General features: G+C 36.3%; 1 protein-coding gene across 2 annotated transcripts in view; it reads left to right on the top strand.

Annotated features, from left to right (window-relative positions):
* Window positions 1-21,356, top strand: part of DYM (dymeclin) — a 622,593-nt gene that overhangs the window by 79,762 nt on the left and 521,475 nt on the right. For both annotated transcript variants that reach the window (XM_036759110.1, XM_036759118.1), the window contains exon 6: window positions 11,216-11,288. In XM_036759110.1, the coding sequence (XP_036615005.1) occupies window positions 11,216-11,288 (73 nt within the window). The remainder of the gene's footprint in view (window positions 1-11,215; window positions 11,289-21,356) is intronic.

The following is a 21,356-nucleotide window of genomic DNA, read 5'->3' as shown; positions in this document are numbered from 1 at the left end:
GCCATAGTCTTCCCTGATACCAGTGGGAGAGAAGGATGGAGATTCATAGCTCAGTGTGACAGTTATCCCTATTAGTGTCAAATCAAAGGGGAATAAATAGACCAGTCTGTCTCTTAGGGTCTACTGTAGTATACTGGTGTCAACTGAAAATAGATCTATTGGTAAACATATATGAAACATCTGTTTGCCTGGCAGTGTATTAATTGCTAAAATACAAAAACAAAAATAGGCAGTCCCTAACCCCAAAGAGGCTTACATTCTCTTTGGGTAAACATACATTTATACAAACTAAATTTAAATTAATTTTTGGAGTGGTGTTGGGTAACAAAGGCAATGGGAATCAAGAAGTACCTTAAACAGAAATTGGCACTTGAGCTGAGCTTTGAATGAAGCAAGGGCTTCTAAGAAATGTGGTGAGGAGGGACTGCCTTCTGGGTATGAAAGAGAACTTGTGAGGAGTCATGGAGATAGGAAATGGAGTGCTGTGTTGGAGGAACACACAGAAGACCAGTTTGGCTGGATTGTATGATGCACGAAGGGGAGTAATTCATAATAATCAGGCTGGAAAGGTATGTTGGAGGCAGCTTGTGAAGGGCTTTAAAAGCCAAACGGAGGAGTTTATGTTTTATCTTGGAGGAAATAGGGATCTAGTGGAGTCTTTGAGTGTGGGAGGGATGTGTTCAGTCTTGTGCTTTAGGAAAATTGCCTTGGCAGTTGTGTGGAGCTTGGATTGGAGTAGAGACCTGAGACAGGGAGACCAATTAATAGACCAGTGTAGTAGTCTAGGTGAGGTATGTTAAGCCCTGAACTAAATGGTAGCTGTATGAATAGAGAGAAGGAATCAAATGTGAGACATGTTTTAGAAATAGGAGCCACAAAATTTGACAGCAGACTGAATCATGTAAAATATTTCCATATTAGTCATTTTGTACTAGAAGAATCAAATACAAGAAAAAGAATGAAAGAAAAAAGTGAAAAATTGCCTGCTTCAGTCTATATTCAAAGAATATCAATTCTTCCTTTGTAAGCAGATAGTGTGCTTCATTATTAGTCCTTTGGGATTGTCTTGGATTACTTTATTGCTGAGAATAGCTAAGTTGTTCACTGTTCTTCATTGAACAATATTGCTGTTACTGTGTACAGTGTTCTCCTCTTTCTACTCACTTCACTTTGCATCAGTTCATGTAAGTCTTTCCCGGTTTTTTTGAAACCATCCTGCTTGTCATTTCTTATAGCGCAATAATATTCCATCACAATCGTATACCACAGCTTGTTTAGCCATTACCCAATTGATGGGTATCCTCTCGATTTCTAATTCTTAGCCACTACAAAAAGAGCTGCTATAAATATTTTTGTACAAATAGGTCCTTTTCCTTTTTTTCTATATACATACATACATATATATATATATATATATATATATATATATCTTAGGAATATAGACCTAGCAGTGATATTGCTGAGGGTATGCACAGTTTTATAGCCCTTTGGGCATAGTTCCAAATTAGCCCTGAGTATCTTTATTGAGGATTTTTCTTTACATTCACCATCTGTAAATTTTATGGGGAACAGTGAGGGTAGACTAAGGAAAAATAAGTGTGCCATTATTCTTCGTATTTATTGGAAGCTATTTGAACTTTGTAGTAACTAATTCTAATAGATAATTGATAATTTGTTCCAAAACTAATTAGCTCCTGAGACTTGTGGTTTGGACTCCTAAGTATTTCTCTCTTAATCTTCCCTGAAGATTGGTGTTGAGTCCCTGAGTACTGGGAAGTGGGAGCTTAAATATAATCTACTGGTAGGTTAAGAAGAAGATAGCCTTGGTTTCCTCCTCTTCTTTTTTCATATTCAATACCAGCACCAGCACTATTATCACTAATGTCTTTTCTTCTTATCCATTATCATTATTATCAGTGTATTAATAATGCTAGTTTTGATTTTAATCACTTGGAAATTGTGTTTAAGGAGGTAACAGTTTCTCCCCCAACAGCTGTATTTTGACATTTGATGTTGGCCACAAGTAGTCTTAAACAGTTCAACTTAGCACCAGTAGTCTAACTAGTAAAAGGGATCAAGGCTCTCATTGTGGTTGAATGGCCATTCAATATGAAGGACTGTCACCTGGCACAATTACAAAAAACAGTGCCTGGCAGAGACCTTCCTTACCTCAAATGCCTTTCCCAGGCTGGTCTCTGGCGGTAATGTTTGAGAATACTTTGGGAAACAGTCTCACTTCATATGGGCCTGCATCTTGCTTGGCCATTATTCTCTTTGTGTCTAGAAACTTCAGAAAAGTTGATCCTAGAATGGGTTTTTTGAGTTCTGAATTTCAGGAATATGAAAATATAACAGTTATAAGATACACAGGCAATGGGGCGTAGAAATTTATCTTGCCCTACAAGAAAGGAAGGGAAAAGGGGATGAGAGGGGAGGGCGGTGATAGAGGGGAGGGCTGACTGGGGAACAGGGCAACCAGAATATATGCCACCTTGGAGCGGGGGGAGGGGAGAAATGGGGAGAAAATTTGTAATTCAAACTGTTGTGAAAATCAATGCTGAAAACCAAATATGTTAAATAAATAAATTTAAATTAAAAAAAAAGAAAATATAACAGTTTCCTTTCATAGCTGACAGCACTGGATAGCTCATGCAGGGCACTCACTGTAGATTGTCATGTCTCCTAAGTCTTTCAAATGTTGCATATTTAGTCCAGTGAGATAGCTAAGGAGTAGTACTAGGAAGTCCCTGGACATTTCCTCAAGGAACTTTTACCTTATGAGTTTAAAGGAGTTCCATTGACTTGATCCTCTAGGGCAAATAAGTTTTTCTGGAGATGCTTTTGCCTTCTCTTCCCACTGTAGTACTCAGTCCAGGCTTTTCACACCTTAGAGAATACCAAGCTTTAGTCATGTGTGAGAAGCTAGAACTTGGTGAAAATGGACTCACACCCTGGTGTTTATGGTGGCAGTTCCTATATTATTATGCCTTTGCTGAGCAGTTGTGGTTCTGGTTAAATGTGTTTTAGTGAATTTATGCTGTTCATACAAAAGTTAAAAGGCAACTGGTCCTTTTATTTTGACTTAGCTTAAAGAATGGACTGTTAAATCCTAAGGGACAGACACACTGCCACTTTTTAGGAAGTTTGTTTAAAAAAAATCAGTCTCATGATACATAGGGCTATAGATTTAGAGCTAAAGGAAAGTTTAGAGAATATATGAGATAATCTTTGTAAAAAGCACTTTGCACAGTGTCTGGCACATAGTAGGTGTTATATAAATGCTTATTCATTTCTGTTACTTCCCTTACAGATGGGGGAGCTGAGGCCAAGGGAGGTTAACTGACTTGTTCACGGTCACACACGTAATAAACATCAGAAGTAGGATCTGGCCTCATATCCTCTGTCTTCAGCTAGAGCTTTTTCTATTGCATTACATCTCCTTAGGTACCATGGAATTCTGTGTAAGATACGTCTTTGAAACCTTATCAAAGAAAAGTTAATATTGAAAGAAGTAGAAAGATCTTTGTATAGTATTCTCACCTATATAACTGTCCTTTGGTATAAACCTAAGGATAATATTTAAATCATATTCTAGTATAACATCCCTTTGTTAACACTGGTTTTTGTTTCAGGTATTTAAAATTATTATATATATTAACATATTAATCATTACTAGGTTAACAGTGATGTGACATAGATCTTAAAATAACCAAAACCAGGAAAACAATACCCCTCCTCCCCCCCCACCTAATGGAAATCTTATATTTGCTTGAGTCCTTAAATTTTTAAATGGGAATTTTAAGATGATTCTATATGTAGTAGAATAGATGCTGGATGGCACAGTGGATAGTGTGCTGGATCTGTAGTCAGGAAAACTCATCTTCCTGAGTTCAAATCCAGCCTCAGACACTTACTAGTTGTGTGACCCTAAGCAAGTCACTTAACCATGTTTGCCTCAGTTTCCTCATCTGTAAAATGAGCTGGGGAAGGAAATGGCAAATCACTCCCGTATCTTTGCCAAGAAAACCCAAAATGGTGTCACAAAGAGTCAGACAGAATTGAAAAATAATGTATGAACAACAGCAACTAGATTTTCGGTGTTTGTGTCACCAACATCCCTATTCAGCAACGGAAGCAACCAGAGATGAAGGGCTCAGGACTCTTTGGAATAAGGGAAAAGGAACAGAGTGAGAGTTGTTGGAGGTAAAGAAGACAGTTAATAGTGTGGCCAATAAATAGTGTGCCCAAGAAGACTTGATTTTGAAATCTAACATCCACTCATCCTGTGTGACTAGTCAACTTCCAAGGATGCTATTTTTGTTTTGAGCATAAGCTGGGAAGGTAAGTATGAAACAATACAGATGCAGGGTTGGAAGTGCATTATTAGAAGCACTTTCATTTTTCTTTTGCCAAGTTTTAGGAGAAATGGGATTACTTCTATTCTTCTGTAAAGTGACAGTACACTGTGGTGTGTCTTTTATCACAGAGGCAGCTCATGTTGCATTGGCTGCTTTTTCTTGGAGGGCCATTGGCCTTTTGTAATGTACGTGTACATGTTGATAAAATGATGAATTTTTGGTTCACCTTGTAAAATGGCAGGTAAATGTGGAAGTCTTAGGGGTGGAAAGCATTTGCACAGCACCTCCTATGTGCCAGGCACTGTGCTAAGGGCTTTTAACAAATATAATTTCATTTAATCCTCACAACAATCCTATGACATAGGTGCTGTTGTTATCTCCAGTTTGTAGTTGAAGAAAGAGGTGAACAGAGGTTAACACAGTCACATAGCTAGTGAGTGTCTGAGGCTGTGTTTGGACTCAGGTCTTCTTGATGCTAGGCCCAGCTGTTTATCCACTGCACTACCAGGTGCCTCTCTTTATGCTGTTTTTACTTTGAGGATTAATTGAATGCCACTTTTTCTTGGGGAGAAGACAATGAAGTTGAGTAGTACATTTTAAAGAAAGAACAGATTAAAAAAAAAAGCAATATAGATGTTAGATAGGAAAAGGTACCAAAGAAGAAAAAGTAACAGATTAGAGAAGTTGATATTATTTGATATTATTAAGTTGATATTATTTGATATTATTAATGTTGATTTCCTGTTACTGATATTGTTTTTTCTTCGAAAGAAAAGCTATTAATCTAGGAATAATGCCAACATCTGAGAAAATCAGTTGGCCTTTAGCGATACTATAAATGAAACATTAGAGGAGTAGAGAGGGGTATGGTCCCTGCTTCCTGAGGCCATTTTCTGCTGTTATTTTCTATCTGTTCTGGCTCTGTTCCCCAGTGAACCCCAGAAGCCTGATGTTGGCTGTGGCAGTACTACAGCTTACTAGTTAGTTTCTGTGCTGCTGATCATAAGATGAGGACTGTGAAAATGGGTGGTCAGGAAGTGGCAATGAAAAATAGAAAATTTGATGGTATGTTACCATACTTGAGTTTTTAAAGTGCTGGAGAAAATACAAAGATTAAATGAAACAGGGTCCCTTAACTCATGAAACTTATAGCCTAGTAGGAATATGACATACAGATATTAACAAAATAATTGCACAAGAGTGATACAAACTAAATGCCAAGTATTACCTGTTTCCGTAAGTTCATTACCATCTAAAGTGTCAAGGAAGGCTTCATGGAAGTGGCATTTCAGTTGGATTCTAAAGGATCAGCAGGAATTCAGCAAGTTGGAAGTACAGTTGGGTAGGGTACTCTGGGCACTGGAACAATGTAAGCAAAGGCATGGAGGTGGGAACATATGAGGGTGGTAGATGGGATGGCTGGTTGTTCAATTTGGCTGGAATGTAGATTATAGGGGACGGAATAATATAATATAAGACTGGATGGTCAGGGTGGCACAATTATGAATCCTTGAATGCCAGATGAAGGAGTTCAAAATTTAATTTGTAGACAATAAGGGACCAGTGGAGGGTTTTGTGTATAGAAGGAACATGAACACACCTATTATAGGAATATTGGTATGACAATTGTATTCAGGTGGAAGGGAAAGATTATATACCTGAAAGATTAGTTTGGAAGCTGTGTGAAGGATGATTTGGAAGTAAAGAGAAAACCTTTTCAGACTGTATTTTGTTAGCAGGGATGGATAATATTCAAGGCCTTATTAGATGTAGTGGGAGAGAATTGGACAGAGAGGTATCATGTAGGTAGAACCAGCAGGGCTCAGTAACTATTTGGATATAGGAGATTAGGGAGAGAACATGGGACAGTAAGTAAGTAGTGGTGCCACTGACAGAAACAATGACGTCAAAAGGAGGAGTGGGTAGGGAGAAATAGACTTGCTTTGAATATGTTGAGTTTCAGGCATTTATGATGTTCAGATGTAGATAATAGAGATTTGGTTCTGGAACTCAGGTCAGAGTTGGAGGTATATTTTGGAGAGTAATTTTTATGAAAGTGATAGTTGAAGTTATGGCAGTGAATGAGATTATCAAGGTAGAGATGATAAACAGAGGAAAGTGGATTGAGGACAGATTCTTGAAGACAATCCATATTAAGAGGTTGGAAAGCAAATGAGGAATCAGAGAAGTGCAATTCAAATAGTAGGAGGAGAACCAGAGGAGTATGTGGTGTCTTGGAAGTCAAGAGAGAAGGTATCCAGAAGGAATGAATGTCAAATACTTAAGAGAGGTCATGGAAGATGAAAACTAAGAAAAAAGACTTTTGAAATTAGCCATTAAGGGTCATTTGTTGACTTTGGGTGGAGTAGCTTCCAAAGTTAAGTGGTGATGATAGAAACCAGATTGCAAGTGGTTGAGAGTAAATAGATGAGAGGAAGTGGAAACACTGGATGTGGAAGCCTTTTTCAAAAAGTTTGACATTGAAGAGAAAGTGAGAAATGAGATGATAGCTTGAGAGTTTTTAATGGGCTTGGAGAAAGGCAATATTTTGCCTTTGTTTGGCTGCTTTTTTTAATGTACATAGTATTGAAAAAGTTCACGAAAATGAGGATGTAAATTTAGAGTGTTATTGTATGATATAATTTAGTTAATTTCAACAATAATTTATTACTTATTCATATAATCAGCACATAATTCTTTCCCCTGTTTCTCCCATTTCCTTTATATTTTTCTTCTTTATATTTCCCTCTCACTCTTTTTGGTAATATTTGCATCCTTGCCCAATGAAAAGTCTTCATAGGTGTGTAGATTTAGAGCTGGAAGGGACCTTAGATACAATTTAGCTAAACGGCTATTGTTGTACAGTGTTAGGCAGGGAAAGATACAAAAATATCACTTGAAAAATAACTGTATAAGCTGTGAACTGGTTCAGCTATACCAAAGAGATCAATAAAAGAGGAAAAGTTCCAATATGTACAAAAATATTTCTAGCAGCTTGTTTTGTTTTAGCAAAGAATTGGAAACCAAAGGAATGCCTATCAATTCAGGAATGGCCGAACAATTTATAGTATATGAATACAATGGAATAGTATTGTGCAGTAAGAAATGATGAAGGACATGGTTTCTGAAAAACCTGGGAGGACTTGTATGAACTGATGCAAAGTGATGTGAGCAAAACCAGGAGAATATTTTCTAAGGTAACAATAAACTTATAATAAGCAATAAACTATAAAGATAAACTTTGAAATACAACAGTTCAATGGGCTCATGATGAAATGTGCTATCTGATGGACTTGGAGCATAGATTGAACCAACCAACCTCCCTTCCTTACTTCTTTCCTTCCTTCAGAACTGAAAATAAAACAAAATTGGATTAAAACTAATTTTAAAAAATTTATATTAATTTTTTTTAAAAAAGAAAATAGCTCCATGGTATATAATCAGTCTGTCTTATGAAATCAATTTTCCTATGTGAGACTAATAGGATTTTGGTTAAAATGTAATCGACTGTAACATTTAAGTCATGGATCACTTTATCCAAAACAACAAAAGTAGTTAAACTTGGTTTTGTAGTTAGTGTATTTTTTGTGTTTTCATAGAATGCAGGTCTTTAGATCAAATTAATTTTATTCCAGAGGTAGTTTAAAATATGGTATAACTTTCAAAGAATAATTTGTATACATATTTTGGACAAAAATTAGCTCAAAATTAAATGTTTTAAAGTAACTTAGATATTCTTTACTATTAAAATAGGCAATAACACAGTACATAGTACCATACTTTTCTGCATACAGGTTTATAGTGAACATCAGCCAGCTATCTGTTTGGTTTTAATTTCAAGAAAATTAAGTTGTGCTTTGAGCTTGTCAAGCACTCTATTAACATTTTTTGGAATGTAGTTCTGTCATTTCTTGGTGTGTTTTTTAGTACTTACACTTGGCACTATGTAGTAATGGGCAATGGTGAGTAACTGGCGGTTTGACTTTCGGAATGCAAATTTAAAGAAAATAACAATTAGCTCATTCTCTTTTAATGCTCTTTTTAATTACTGCATGTAGCCTGACTTAAATCATCACATACTTATTTCCTCTGGCTGCTTTTCTCATTTTCTTTTTCTTCTTTACTTCTTACCTTTTTGGTAATTCCTGCTTCCCTGCCCAAGGAAGGGGTGTCATAGGATTATATACAGAATCATAGGTTTGGAGCTAAAAGGGAGCTTAGAGACAGGCTTTTTCTTGTCTTGGGAATTCTTCACTTTTTGTTGTCTTGGGAGTTCTAAATCTTTTTTTGGTCTTAGGCCTCTTTGGCAGTTTAGTAAGGCCTAAGAACCCCTTCTCACAATCGTGTCTTTGAATAACTGAAGAATATATTAAATTTCAGTTAGAGGTTAATGAAAATAAAGATGTAATTTTTCTTCCACATTCAAGTAATGGAACCCCTGAAATCTACCCCCACTTGCTTAGTTTACAGATGAGAAAGCTGATGCCTAGAGAGGTGAAGTAATTTGCTCAGGAACACTCTATCTGCTTCACTGTGATGCTTCTCGGAAGAGAACTAGGATTTGAACCCACGTCTTTTGATTCAAGAACAGAAACTATCACCATTGTATCACTCTGATATTTCATTTGCTTGGCTACTTACCCACAGTTAGAGTTGGGACTGGGAAACTGCTTGTGCTGATGGACTTGTGAGGGAAGAGAAGGGAAGAGATGTATGTTGTAGAGGCAGAAAAGATAATACTTGCAATTGATTGAATATGTTGAGTGAGGGAAAGGAAAATATTGAGGATGACTGAGTTTGTGAACCTTGATGACTGGAAGGATAGTTGTGCCCTTGATGAAAATTAGAGAAGTTTGAAGGATTAGGTTAATGGGGAAAGATTATGAGCTATCTTTTGGACACATTGAGTTTGAGTTCAGTTTGTACTGAACTTACAAGTAGGCATATCCAGTGAATGGGGATTGAATAGTTTCAGTAATTTAATCCTGCTTGAGTATTGCGAAACTAACCATCTATTCTTTGAGGAATTAGGTTGTAGATTCAGCTCTTGATATCGGTTCAATTTTCCTTCGTGAAAATGAAAATTGACTATCCTTCAGATGTAATGGTAATGCTAAGTTGTGTCCTTTGTTTTCCTTTTCTTGATAGTGGCCATGGGTTTGTCCTCAGTCATCCATATCCTTTTAGCCAGCAGCATGCCTTCTGAGATAGCTGGTTTAGATTGGGAGCATTTTGGCTTTAGAATCATTTTCTCTTGTGAAGCTAATTGTTCTGTTGTTTTAACAACGCCTAACCTTGGCTCATATAGAGCTGTGTACTGATCAAGTGAATTGAGTGCTTACTTACCCTGCACATTCGGGTGGATTGAGTCAAGTGTATGAAAAGTGAAAAAATCTAAGAGGACACTTCTGCCCCTCCCACCTGAGCTATTTCAGGCCTGCAGAGGTTAAGTGATTTTGCTAAGCATCATTCAGCTAGTAATTGTCTGAGGCAAGACTTGAACCCTGGCCTTCCTTACTCCAAGTCCAGTGCTCTATCCACTCTACCACGTTGCCTTTCTTAGAACCAAGGAAAATACATATTTGACCTTGTGTGAAAGCTTTGAAAGTTCCTTTGAAAATAATGGTATTTTGCATGTCACTTGTACGTCCCTGTAAATCCAAGAAACATTCAGCAATTGAAGATCTTTACATAGAAATTACACTCTACCACTTATCTGCCCCCAAATAAGAGGAGAAACTTGGACATGGCCTTTTGAAGGAATGTTCTTTTAGCAAATGCAAGCCCTTAATAATTTCATTTGGAAAATGCTCATTCTTGACATGAACTGCTGTTATATTTTTGGCCTTGAAATGCCACATTTCATTTGCACTAAATCTATTTTTCATATCATTTTTTTAAAAGTGGCAATAAAGCTGTGGTTGCATTGCTTAATTGACTCAGCTGTAAACTTTGTTCATGAGGAGGTGAGGTCATGCTTTAGAGTGATGCTTGGAATACAGAGTAGGGAATCCTTGCCACCATTTTTATGTTTAAAATCAGAATGTTTTCCCTCCTGGGAGAAAAGACTCAATCAGGCAAAGTCTTTGGGTTTCCAGAGTCTGTTCTTTCACCTTTGGTGATAAACAAGCTGTTCTGGCTGCTTTGCTGACTAGTGGGATGTTATTAAACTGGCTAAGTTATTTGGTTTGAAATCCTCTTTAGGGACTCAGTGAGTGATTTTTAAATGTTACTACTCAGATCTGGGTCATTGCATTTGGGAGGGTGAGCCAGAGGGTGACATTTATAACAAATCAACTTAGGGGTAGGTTGTTAACTCGTGTGGTTTAAATTGGGCAGCTTTGGTAAAGAGAGACTTTTCCGTCAAAAATCTGTTCATCAGCTGCTTTTCCTATTATCATAGGAGTGGTGGATGTTGCTTGTCCTCTTTCTTATCTGCTAAATTTAGTTAGGTCCTCCTCTCTCTTTGACTCAGCTTTTGTATAGCATAATTCTTACAGTATAACCCTCCTAGTCATTTTCTTCTCAGAAGACTACTTTCCAAATGATATTCGTGGTGAGGCACAGTACAATTAAAAACAAAATCTACATATATTTATAAATGTGTCCTTCGAGAAAAAAAGTTTTGCTAAAAGTTTTGGAGAATCCAAGTGATTTAATTTATAACACTGAATTCCTGTACTAGGGGTGGATCATTACAGGTCTTAACTAGGTTCATTATTTGGGTTTCACTAAAGGTCGAACATATTTCTGGTAATAATAGTTCTTATTTTGTATTTAAATGAAGAGTAGTCTGACTTTGGGGTGAGAGATGCCTGTATTCTGTTTTCTGATGAACCTTTGATGTATCTTACCAGAAGCTGACTCCGAAGATCTCATAGAAGAACTGCTTTGCTGCTTAATCAAGTTAATCATTGACATCCCACTCTTGTAAGTTCTGATCATCAGGATTTGTTTATGTTTTCTTTGTATTCTCAAAATGATGAATTTGTTAGCATTTTATAGTTTATAGAACCAGATAATAGTACTTTTATTTTGTCTCTTTCAAAGCCATGTATCCACAATGTCCTCTTTTTTTGTGTTGGCCCAATAGCAGTCTTATTGGGTCTATATAATGTATAACCCAGCCAACAAATTAGACTATTCGGTGGAGTTAAAAAAAAAAAGTTAAACTAATTTGGTTGGTTGGTCAACCCAGCCAACAAATTAGACTATTCGGTGGAGTTAAAAAAAAAGTTAAACTAATTTTTGGACAAAATTTGGCATGTGATTTCCACTCAGTATTTATTCAGTTAAGTCATTAGTTGTGCTGTTGATCCATTGTCTTTTGTCCTTTGTAGAGAAAGAGCTGTGGAGAGAATAGACTATTTGAAGATTAAAAATCAGATACTTTGCCATAATAATTCTGATCCCAAGCATTGCTAATCTGCCTTGCTTTTTTTAAAAGTAATTTCTTTTTGGATGAGGATATGTGTCTTAGGGTCTATCATCAAAAAACTTATCAACCCACATCTGAATAATATTGTTTGGTGATAGTACAGAAATATTTATGCTACTGTCTCTCCGTGTCTTCTTTGAACACATTCAAGCAGCTAGGTTAGTTTATTGTCTAGGCTTCACTGGATGCCCTTTTTATCATATCAGAGGATAGCACAGTTAGAGTTTTTGTGAATCATTTCTAGCCGTGGAGATGCTGGTCATTTGTTAGCTGTGGCTAGACCTTAAAATTAAAGGAAATTTATCAGTTAACAAGTATAAATCTTGAGTAACAGCATTGTGTTATTTTTATCATTTTTGCCAAAGGGAATTGTTCATTAATAAAACATTTTCAGACAATACCATCAATAGATTTTAAAACTTAATCAGTACATGAAATACTCCTTTTCTTTTGTATCTCCCGTAGTGTCTAATAATTTGCTTTTTATTGAAAACCCAATTAATATTGGTGAACTAATTGGGAATTTAACTCATTTTCAGATAATTTTATTTTCTGTCTTCTAATTTATAAAAAATCTCTTTTCTCTCTCTTCTAGAAAAAGCAAACAACAACAAACAAAAACAACATCTAAAACCCTTAACAAATATGCATAGTCAAGAAAAGCAAATTCCTCCATTGACCACATCCAAAATACATGTGTGTCATTCTCTACCCTGTGTCATCACCTCTCTGTCAGGAGACGTTTGGCATGCTTCATCATGGGTACTCTGGAATTGTGGGTGGCCATTGCATTGATCAAGTTGATTGATTTTCTTTTAAAGTTATTTGTCTTTATAGTGTTCTTGTAGAAATTTTTCTCTTATTTCTGTGTTTTTCACTCTGCATCAGTTCATATAAGCCTCTCCAGGTCTTTGAATTTATCTTTTTCATCATTTCTTATAGCACAGTGTATCTTTACATGCATATATTGTAATTTGTTTAGCCATTCTCCAATTGATGGACACCTTTTTAGTTTCCATTTCTTTGCCAAAACAAAATGAGCCTATAGAGTCTTTTTCCCCTTTCTTTCTTTGATTTTTTTGGTGGTATCACTAGGTCAAAGAATATGTATAGCTTAGTAACTTTCTCAGAATGGGTGTATTACTTCCCAGCTCCACCGGTAGTACATTAATCTGCCTGTTTTCTCACAGGTCACTCAACAAAAGATGTTAGATTTTTGTCAACTTTGTTATTCTGATTGGTGCAAGGTTGAACCTCAGACTTGCTTTAATGTGGATTTCCTAAATTACTAGTGATTTGGAACAATTTTCATATGGATATTGATGGCTTGGATTTCTTCCTTTGAAAACAGCATTTTCATGTTCTTTGGCCATTTGTCAATTGATGAATGGCTTTTATAGATTTAAATCAGTTCCTTACATATCTGGGAAATTAGATGTTTATCAGAGAAACTTGTTATAAAGACTTTTCCCCCCATTCTTCACATTGGTAATTTTGATTGTTAATTGCGTACTTCCCTCCATCTTATTGTCCTATATATTTTCCTTTTTGCTTCTCACCCTTCTTTGCAATGAAGAAAAGTGTGGTTAACAAGAAAGAGTGTGCTCAGAATTCCCTCCTCTTCTCTCTTCTCATTCTCTCCTGTTTTCCCGTTGAGCAAATTTATTTCTGCGCCCAATTTTGTGTGTGCCTGTCCATATACATGCACATGTGTATGCATGCTTCCGTGTGCATGTGTATGTTCTACCCTCTTTTGAACAATTCCAATATTGCCCACTCCTCTTCCTCCTTGTTTGAATAGTCTTTGACTTGAACACACAAATTACGTGAGATAATTTTTTATACACTTTGTTTCTTACTTTCTTCCCTGATTTATGCCTTTCCTCTTCCCTTTCCATTCTTCTTTTAAAATCATCAAAGTATAATCAAGCCACTTCTAGGCCCTCTGTCTCATTTAATTCCCTCCATGACCCTTGATGATATTTTAAGGTTCTGAGCAGATACTTGTGTCACCTTTCTCATTTGAATGTAGTCACTTTGCCTTTGTTGTTCAGTCATTTGGTTGTATCCAACTCTTTGTGACCCCAGGAACCATACTGTCCATAGGGTTTTCTTGGCAAAAATACTGAAATACTTTGTCATTTCGTCCTCCAGTGGGTTAAGACAAACAGAGGTTAAGTGACTTGCCTAGGATCACACAGCTTGTGAGTATCTGAGGCTGGATTTAAACTCAGGTCTTCCTGGTTTCAGACTCAGCTCTTCATCTGCTGAGTGATCTAGTTGCCTTGTTTAATCTGTTCTTATTGCTTGCTAGTATTCACCTTTTTATATTTCTTGACTCCTATGTTTGAATTTCAAAGTTTGTACTCAGCTGTGCTCTTTTCATCAGGAATGCTTGGAAGTTCTCTATTTAATGAAAGGTTTATTTCCTGCCTTGTAGAGATTATTTTTTTGAGGAAGTTATTGGTTTTAAACTTCTTTCTTTTGCATTTTTCTGACTATACCTCTGTTGTGATTTTTTTTTCTGGTTGCTTTTAGTATTTTTTCTTTGATCAGGAAGATATTGATTTTTCATTATGGCATTCTTAGGAGTTTTCCTTTAGGGGTTTCAGAAGTTGACTGGTAGATTTTTCCATTTTTACTTTGTCCTTTCTTTCTAAGATAATATGGGCAATTTTCTTTTATTATTTCTTGAAATGTGACTCTTGAATTTTTTTCTTCTTGGCCTATTTTCCAGTTCATTTGTTTCTGTCATGAGATAACATTTTCACCAGCTTTTTTCACTCTTTTTGATTTGGGTTTAATATTTTTTATTGTCTCATAGAGTCATTTACTTCTATTTGATCCATTTTAATTTTCATAGTCTTGCCTATCTAAGGTTTTGTACCTCTTGTGCTGTTTTAATTCTCCATGTCTTTAGTGCATTGCTCTCATTTCTTTTCCAGTTCTTTCTAGCACTTTCATTTTGCTTACAAAATCATTTTTAACTCTTTCTTTTTAAATTCTTGCTTCATTTCTTCCAGGAGTTCTGAGGAGAATTGTGTCCAAGCCTTGCTTTTCTTTTAGTCCTTGCTTATAGATGTTTTGGAGTCATTTTATTCTTTTGGATTTGTATCTTGGTCACCCATGTCACCATAATAGCTTTTTATGCTGAGATTCTTTTTTCATTTACTTATTCCTCCATTCTCATTTATCAAATTAAGAATTTGTTTTAGGGCCAGTCTCTATACTTCTGGAGAGGGAGTGTCTGAGCCTTGCTTGTATCTTTTTTGTATTTTCTTGGGTCCACTTTCTTGGGGATATTGAGAGCTGTGTTCTTCAAGGATCTCAGGGGTGGCTGAGGCTGTGGACCTGCAAACTTTCAGCACACTCAGAGTTACCTGAGCCAAGGATAATTGTAACCCTTATGCTTTGAGCTTTGCAAGCTCCTGACCCCAGTTTTGATGTTGACAAAACAACTGTGGTACTGCCTCTGGCTGGAGCTCTAGTAAACTATTACTGGCCTCAGTGACTGTATAGTTGGGAAGTTCTGCAGGTCCAGAGGTTTGGACTTCTTCCCTGGTTATTTCGGTAAAGGTGTCAGACTTTGCTCAGGGCTGTATCTGAGACTTGACCCCTCCAAGCTCATAGTTACACAGTTGCTCCTCAGTTTTCTTCTTGCTCTTTGCCCAGTACACTGAACCCTCAGGTTCTGTGACTGCTCCCTGTCCTGGACAATCACCCCTACCCTCTATCCTCCCAACTCCCATGCAACCCTGGTACTCAGCCTTATTGCAATGACAGAGCTGCCTGTTGCCACTTCTTTCTACTCCCTGAACAATGTTAGTGCTGGATTCTATACCTCCTATTGCTGTAGTGCACATCTTCTGGTTCCAGTTCAGTCTCTGTGCTTCAGGCTCTGCATGGGAATCCCAGCTGACCCTGTTCTCCTTGTCAACAGGCCACTTTCTTCTAGGCCTGTTTGGGCTAGAAATGGCAGTAAATCATCTTCTATTGTATTCCCAAGCAAAATTTGTTCCAGTGCCCTTGCTAGGTCTTTGTGGAGTAGCTGCGGGAGAAAGTTGGACTCTGCTGCACAGCCGTTTTGTCTGGACACTTGATTGTAAGACTGCATCACTGCCTGCAATAGACCTGCCATAGGAAGTGCCATTCGTTGCCCACCTACTTGACTTCCTAAATCGATGATAGCTCTTCTAAGTTTAGTTAATTGATGCTCAACATGGTGTTTTGGAAACTGCTTTCAATTTGGAATTGGACAGATCTGAGTTCACCTTTTATTTAGGATCTATGTGGCCCTAGGCAAACCACTTAATATGTTTGGGCTGTTTACTTTTCTGTAAATGGAAGAGGTTGGACTAGGTGGTCTCCAAGGTCCCTTATGGTTCTAAATCGAGTGAAAAGTATATGTTCCAGAAATATGTCAAGCTTTTCTCCTTACATATGTAGGAAAGAAAATAGATTTTATATCTTCACATTGTAGGAAGTGGGAGTATAAAGAAACAATAACACTTAGCAGGTTTTCTTGCATGTATAAATGTCTTAAATTTCCTTTCAAAAGATAATCTAATAGTGAATGGATGAAGACATCTTGATGTCATATTTATGCTCATGAGGAGATAGATATGACATTTTTTTGGTCTGTACCTGTGATTTCATTGATTTAAGTATTTCCCTAATGAGGAAACTCCAACTGTTGCTGAATCAGCACTTTCACAGCAACTTTATGGTCTTAGAGAGTGGGTATAAGCATGTCCTGTATAAACATACATTTAATTATATGTATTATGTGTATACATACATACATACATACATACACACATACACACACATATAATGAATTCAGTTCTGGGCATGCTGAGTTTAAGATGTCTATAAGACATACAGTTTGAATTGTTCAATAAATAGTTGGAAATTCTAGACTGGGATGGGAAGGGAGTTGAGGGCTTTGACAAATAAGAGAATCATCTGCGTACATATAGTATTTGAAACCATGGGATCTTATGAGATCACTGAGTAAAATAGTATGGAGGGACAAGAGAAGAAGACCCAGGACACAGTTTTGGTGGACACCCATAATTAGTGGATGTGATCTCAATGAAACTCTAGCCAATGAGACTGATAAAGTAATATCATGAAAATCTGGAGAGAGAAGAGTATTAAGGAGAAGAGGATGATCGACAACATCAAAGGCTGCAGAGAGGTCAAAGATGAGGATTGAGAAAAGGCAATTAGTCGGGGCTTAAGAGATCATTGGTGACTTTGGAGAGAGCAGTTTCACACTTGAATGAGAAAGTTGGAACCCAGGCTCCAGAGAGTTAAAAGGGGGTGAGAGGAAAGGAAGTGGAAGCATCTATTTAGATATCTTCTCAAAGAGTTTAACTGCAAAAGGGAGAAGAAAAGTCAGGCAGTAGTTACAGGAATAGAATAGATCAAGGGAGGGGTTTTTGAAGATAGGGGAGGTATAGGCATGTTTGTAGGCCGTAGAGAAGCATCCAGTAGACAGAGAGAGATTGAAGGTAAGTCAGATAAGTGATCTGCTTGAGCAGACAGGATGGAATGGAATCACTTGTGGGTGTTGGAGGGGTTGGCTTTGGCACGGAGAAGAGTCAACTTTTCAACTCTTTACCTTAGTGATATATGATGAAGAAGAGGGAACTCTTAGTGAATGGCTTAATTTTTTTTAGTGAAATATGAGGTAAGGTTTTCAACTGAAAGGGTGAGAGACAGGGGAGCCATGGACTTATCATTAGAAGTGAATTGAGAAATTAGACCTTAATTATAGTATTGAAATAATTTTTTGAAATCTTGATTAGAGTATAAGATTCTTCTCCAAATAAAGCCAATAAAAATGAACTTGATTGCATCCTTAAGAATGAATTTGTTTCTTCTGTATTCTCATTATTTATCTGTCATGTTGTGGACATTGGATAAATGTTAGGCCTTTTAAAAAGTGTCATGTCTTAGAGAGTAATTTATTTCTTCTGCATATACCTCTAGGCTTGTGTTCAATTTTCCTAAGCTTATTAGTGAAAGCCAGTGCCTGACTTGTTCTGTGTTTCACAAGCTAAGAATGATAAAGAATGCCAGTATTCCATTTGAAAAGGTGGAGCAATGGTTTTAAAAAAAAGTATATTTCAGACTCATTGAGCTTGTAGACCACTAAAACCTACATATCTTTTTTTCACATGAACTATCATCTAGTGATGCTTCTTCCTTTCTTATACTTATGAGATGATTTTTTGAACCTACAAACAGAACTTTACATTTATCTTTAAAATTTAATTCTATTCAATTTGCTGCATAATTCTAAGTGGTCAAGATTTTTTTATTTTGGGAGTATTGAAACTGTCTTTTAGTGTGTTAGCTATCTCCTCGTTTCATCAGCATTTTTGATAAGCCACTTTTATGAATTCTGCCTTTACTTATTTAAGCCACATGTGGGATCAAACTTGTAGAACTCAATAGAGAAACTCCATTATTAGAAGAATATGTTTAATCAGGAAAAAATGCAAAGACTTAGAATTAGATGGTAATGAGGACACACAGGAGGAAATGTTGAAGAAATCATAGACTATAGTTGTATCGGGGGAATTGAAGAGTACAGGTTCTTTTAAAGAACATGGAAATATTAGCCTGACATACTGAACACATTACATAATTTACAAGCCTGAGGTGCTGTTTGTAACTACTCTTTTACAATTTTGTAATGTGCTAGCATGATGTCTAAGGCTTTGCTGGCTGACTGGAAAAGTTTTGGAACTCAGTTAACCAACTTAAGATCCTTATGGTGTTAGGCTTTTTATTTTCGTGGACCTGAAGAATAAAATCATGGTTCTGATGTTTTCGTTTTTTGTCATATCCATGTGCTCATATTTCTGTGGTATTCCTTCATCTCCACCACAGAAATTTAAATTATTTGAAAATAATTTCCAATAAAAAATTCCAGTGTTGAGTGGCATTGGTTTGACATTTTGTAGTTTGTTTCTGTCAACGTTCTCTTCAATGAACTAAAGGTTTAATTTCTTTTCCCCACAATACTATGTCTGGAGCTTTCATGGCAGGCAGAATGGAGTGGTGTTACTAATACTGGGGTAAAGTCCTGGCTCTGCCACTTATTAGTGGTGTGACCTTATGTAGGTCAGTTAGCCTCTCTTGGTCTCAATTTCCTAATCTGTAAAATAAAGAGGTTGGACTGACCCTTCCCATTATGTTTTTGAAGTAAAAATTGAGATGTGGATTGTGTTAGCATTCTTGGTCTCCAATTGAGTTGGAATTCTTCCCTGCCCTCTGCTACCTTTAGTAAGGCAGGGAGCTGGGGCATGTGCCAAAGAAGACGATAAATTTGATTTTGCCTCCCTTCCTTTCCCTGGGTAGGTGCAGTGCAGCTCCAGTATCCGGGTCCAAGAGCAAACACAATGAAGATACTGTTTGATGCCTGTTTATTCTCATCTTAGGGGATGTAACTCATTTGGAGATTGATTGGTTTGTTTTTAAATATCTGAAGATCTGCGTGTCTGAGACATTGCATTGTTTAAAATCATATCCATTAACATTAAAAGCTAATAATTTACCTCTTGAATAAGAAAAATATTTTTTTGTTTTGTTTAAAAAACTTAAATCATCTTCTGTGAAGTTTTCCACCAAGCTTAACAATGATGTAGAAAAAATAATAAGGATTTAACTGTCTTAAAGGTCATGTTCAATCTCTGTTGCTCAGCAGAGGGTAATAGGGATTTCATGGTATGTACGTAAAGTGTATGTTTTTGAAGGGGAGGAGGCTTCTCACTTCTGTCTTCCTGGAGCTGGGATCCTGTTTTGCTTAGGTGTTCCTTACCCAATGCTTTTCTGTCTTCTAAGTGTATTACTAAATTGTTTTTTAATCTTTCTTTGCAGCTGCTGTATTGTATATATCCCTTATCAAAAGGAAATATTTTAGATTGGGTAGACGCAAGCTTGGTTTTCTCTACTTTTAAAACCAATCCTTTAATGTAAATAATATGGTTAACTCCGAAGAAATTCTCCCTTTTCTTCATTTTATTTCCTTCAAATTTTTTTATATTACTATTAATTTATGCATTTATACTTAACATTGTATAGTATTTCAGTCATCAAAGACTAATCTATTGATCATTATTAGCATGTTACATGTCTGTTTTGAAAGGATACTTTTCTTTGGCTTAAGTGATTAAAGGTATTTAAAAATAATAATAATAGAATACAGTTATACTTAATAGTTTTTTTGGTTAACTTTTTAGTTACCTTGTATGTGAAATTGTGTATTAGAGTTTTAATTGCTTTTCTTTTGATTAATGAATAGAGGAAAATCTAAGAGTGGCATTACATTCTATTTCAAAAATGACATTAACTTCACATTTTTATAGGATGAATGAATTTGTAATAACTCCAGAAATAATTGCCAGCATTATCTAAGTTGTAAGGTTCCAACTTAAGTAGAGCTACATAACTAGACCAAATTTAAGGCAGAAATATGTTCTTAGACACTCAGTCTAAGATCCTAGTTCTTTGATTTGAAGTCCTTTGCTCATACTGCTAAGTCTTTCCCTTTTTGTCTGGTAATACATTTGAGCTGGTTCTGGTCATCTACAGATTATAATTTTAACTCATGATTTCCATCATTAACCTATTTTATCTTGATAAGGTGGGATCACCTTTTGTTCCATTTAAAAGGGCGGGGGTTCCAGAAAGCTCATAGGATTTGGGGGAAGGGACTTTAGAGAACATCTTGTCTAACCTCCTCACTTACAGAGAGAGGCCTCGAGAGGTGAAGCCACTTATCCAGGTAAGTATCTTACAAAGGCAGGATTTGAACACCAATCTTCTGAATTTCAGTCTAGTGTTCTTTCCACCGCATCTTTATTATGTGACTTTACCTATTTAGGGATTTCTGAGTGATGAAATTGGAGGATTTTATAGCAAGCTATAATTCATTTTGGCCCTTTGGAATATTTATTTGAATTTTTAAAAGTCTTTTGCTTCTAAGTTTATCTGTATTCTTTATGAGGGAAACTAAAGAAAAAGGCAGTCAGTTTTATAAAACTTATATGTCATCATCCAATTATTCTTTATGTCTGCTTAAAAAGCATATTGACCATAGTTATATGTTGGTGTATGTAACTGCGTTGTAGAAGGAAATATAGTTTTGTTGCTTGAAAAGCAACAAAAGAGTAATAAAACTTAAAAAAATAAACCTGTATGTAATAGAGATTCACAGCTCCATATATAGTGCTCTTTTTCTTTTCTTTATATGTAAAAATATTCATATTAAAATCATAATAAATTTAAAAACAAAGGAAGAGATAGGAATTGATGCTGTGTAGTACAGCACAGTTTTTTTTTAATGGAGGGTAAGGAATAGGAGAAAGAGAAGTTTGGAAAGCTTACTTCTGCTTCTAGTTTTCTGCATTGCTCGTATTCCTATATTATGTTGGGTGAGGTAAATTGGATTGTGGGGTGATGGTGGAGGCAGAAGTGATGGAGGCAAGAATCTCTTTTCCAGATAGGTTATGTGTGGAGGAGGTAAGTGGTTAGATGGAGAAGGG

This window comes from Trichosurus vulpecula, chromosome 1 (genome assembly GCF_011100635.1).
Source record: "Trichosurus vulpecula isolate mTriVul1 chromosome 1, mTriVul1.pri, whole genome shotgun sequence".
NCBI classification, from domain to species: domain Eukaryota; kingdom Metazoa; phylum Chordata; class Mammalia; order Diprotodontia; family Phalangeridae; genus Trichosurus; species Trichosurus vulpecula.
The sequence above is the reverse complement of the archived record's forward strand: the minus strand, read 5'-3'. Positions and strand labels throughout refer to the sequence as shown.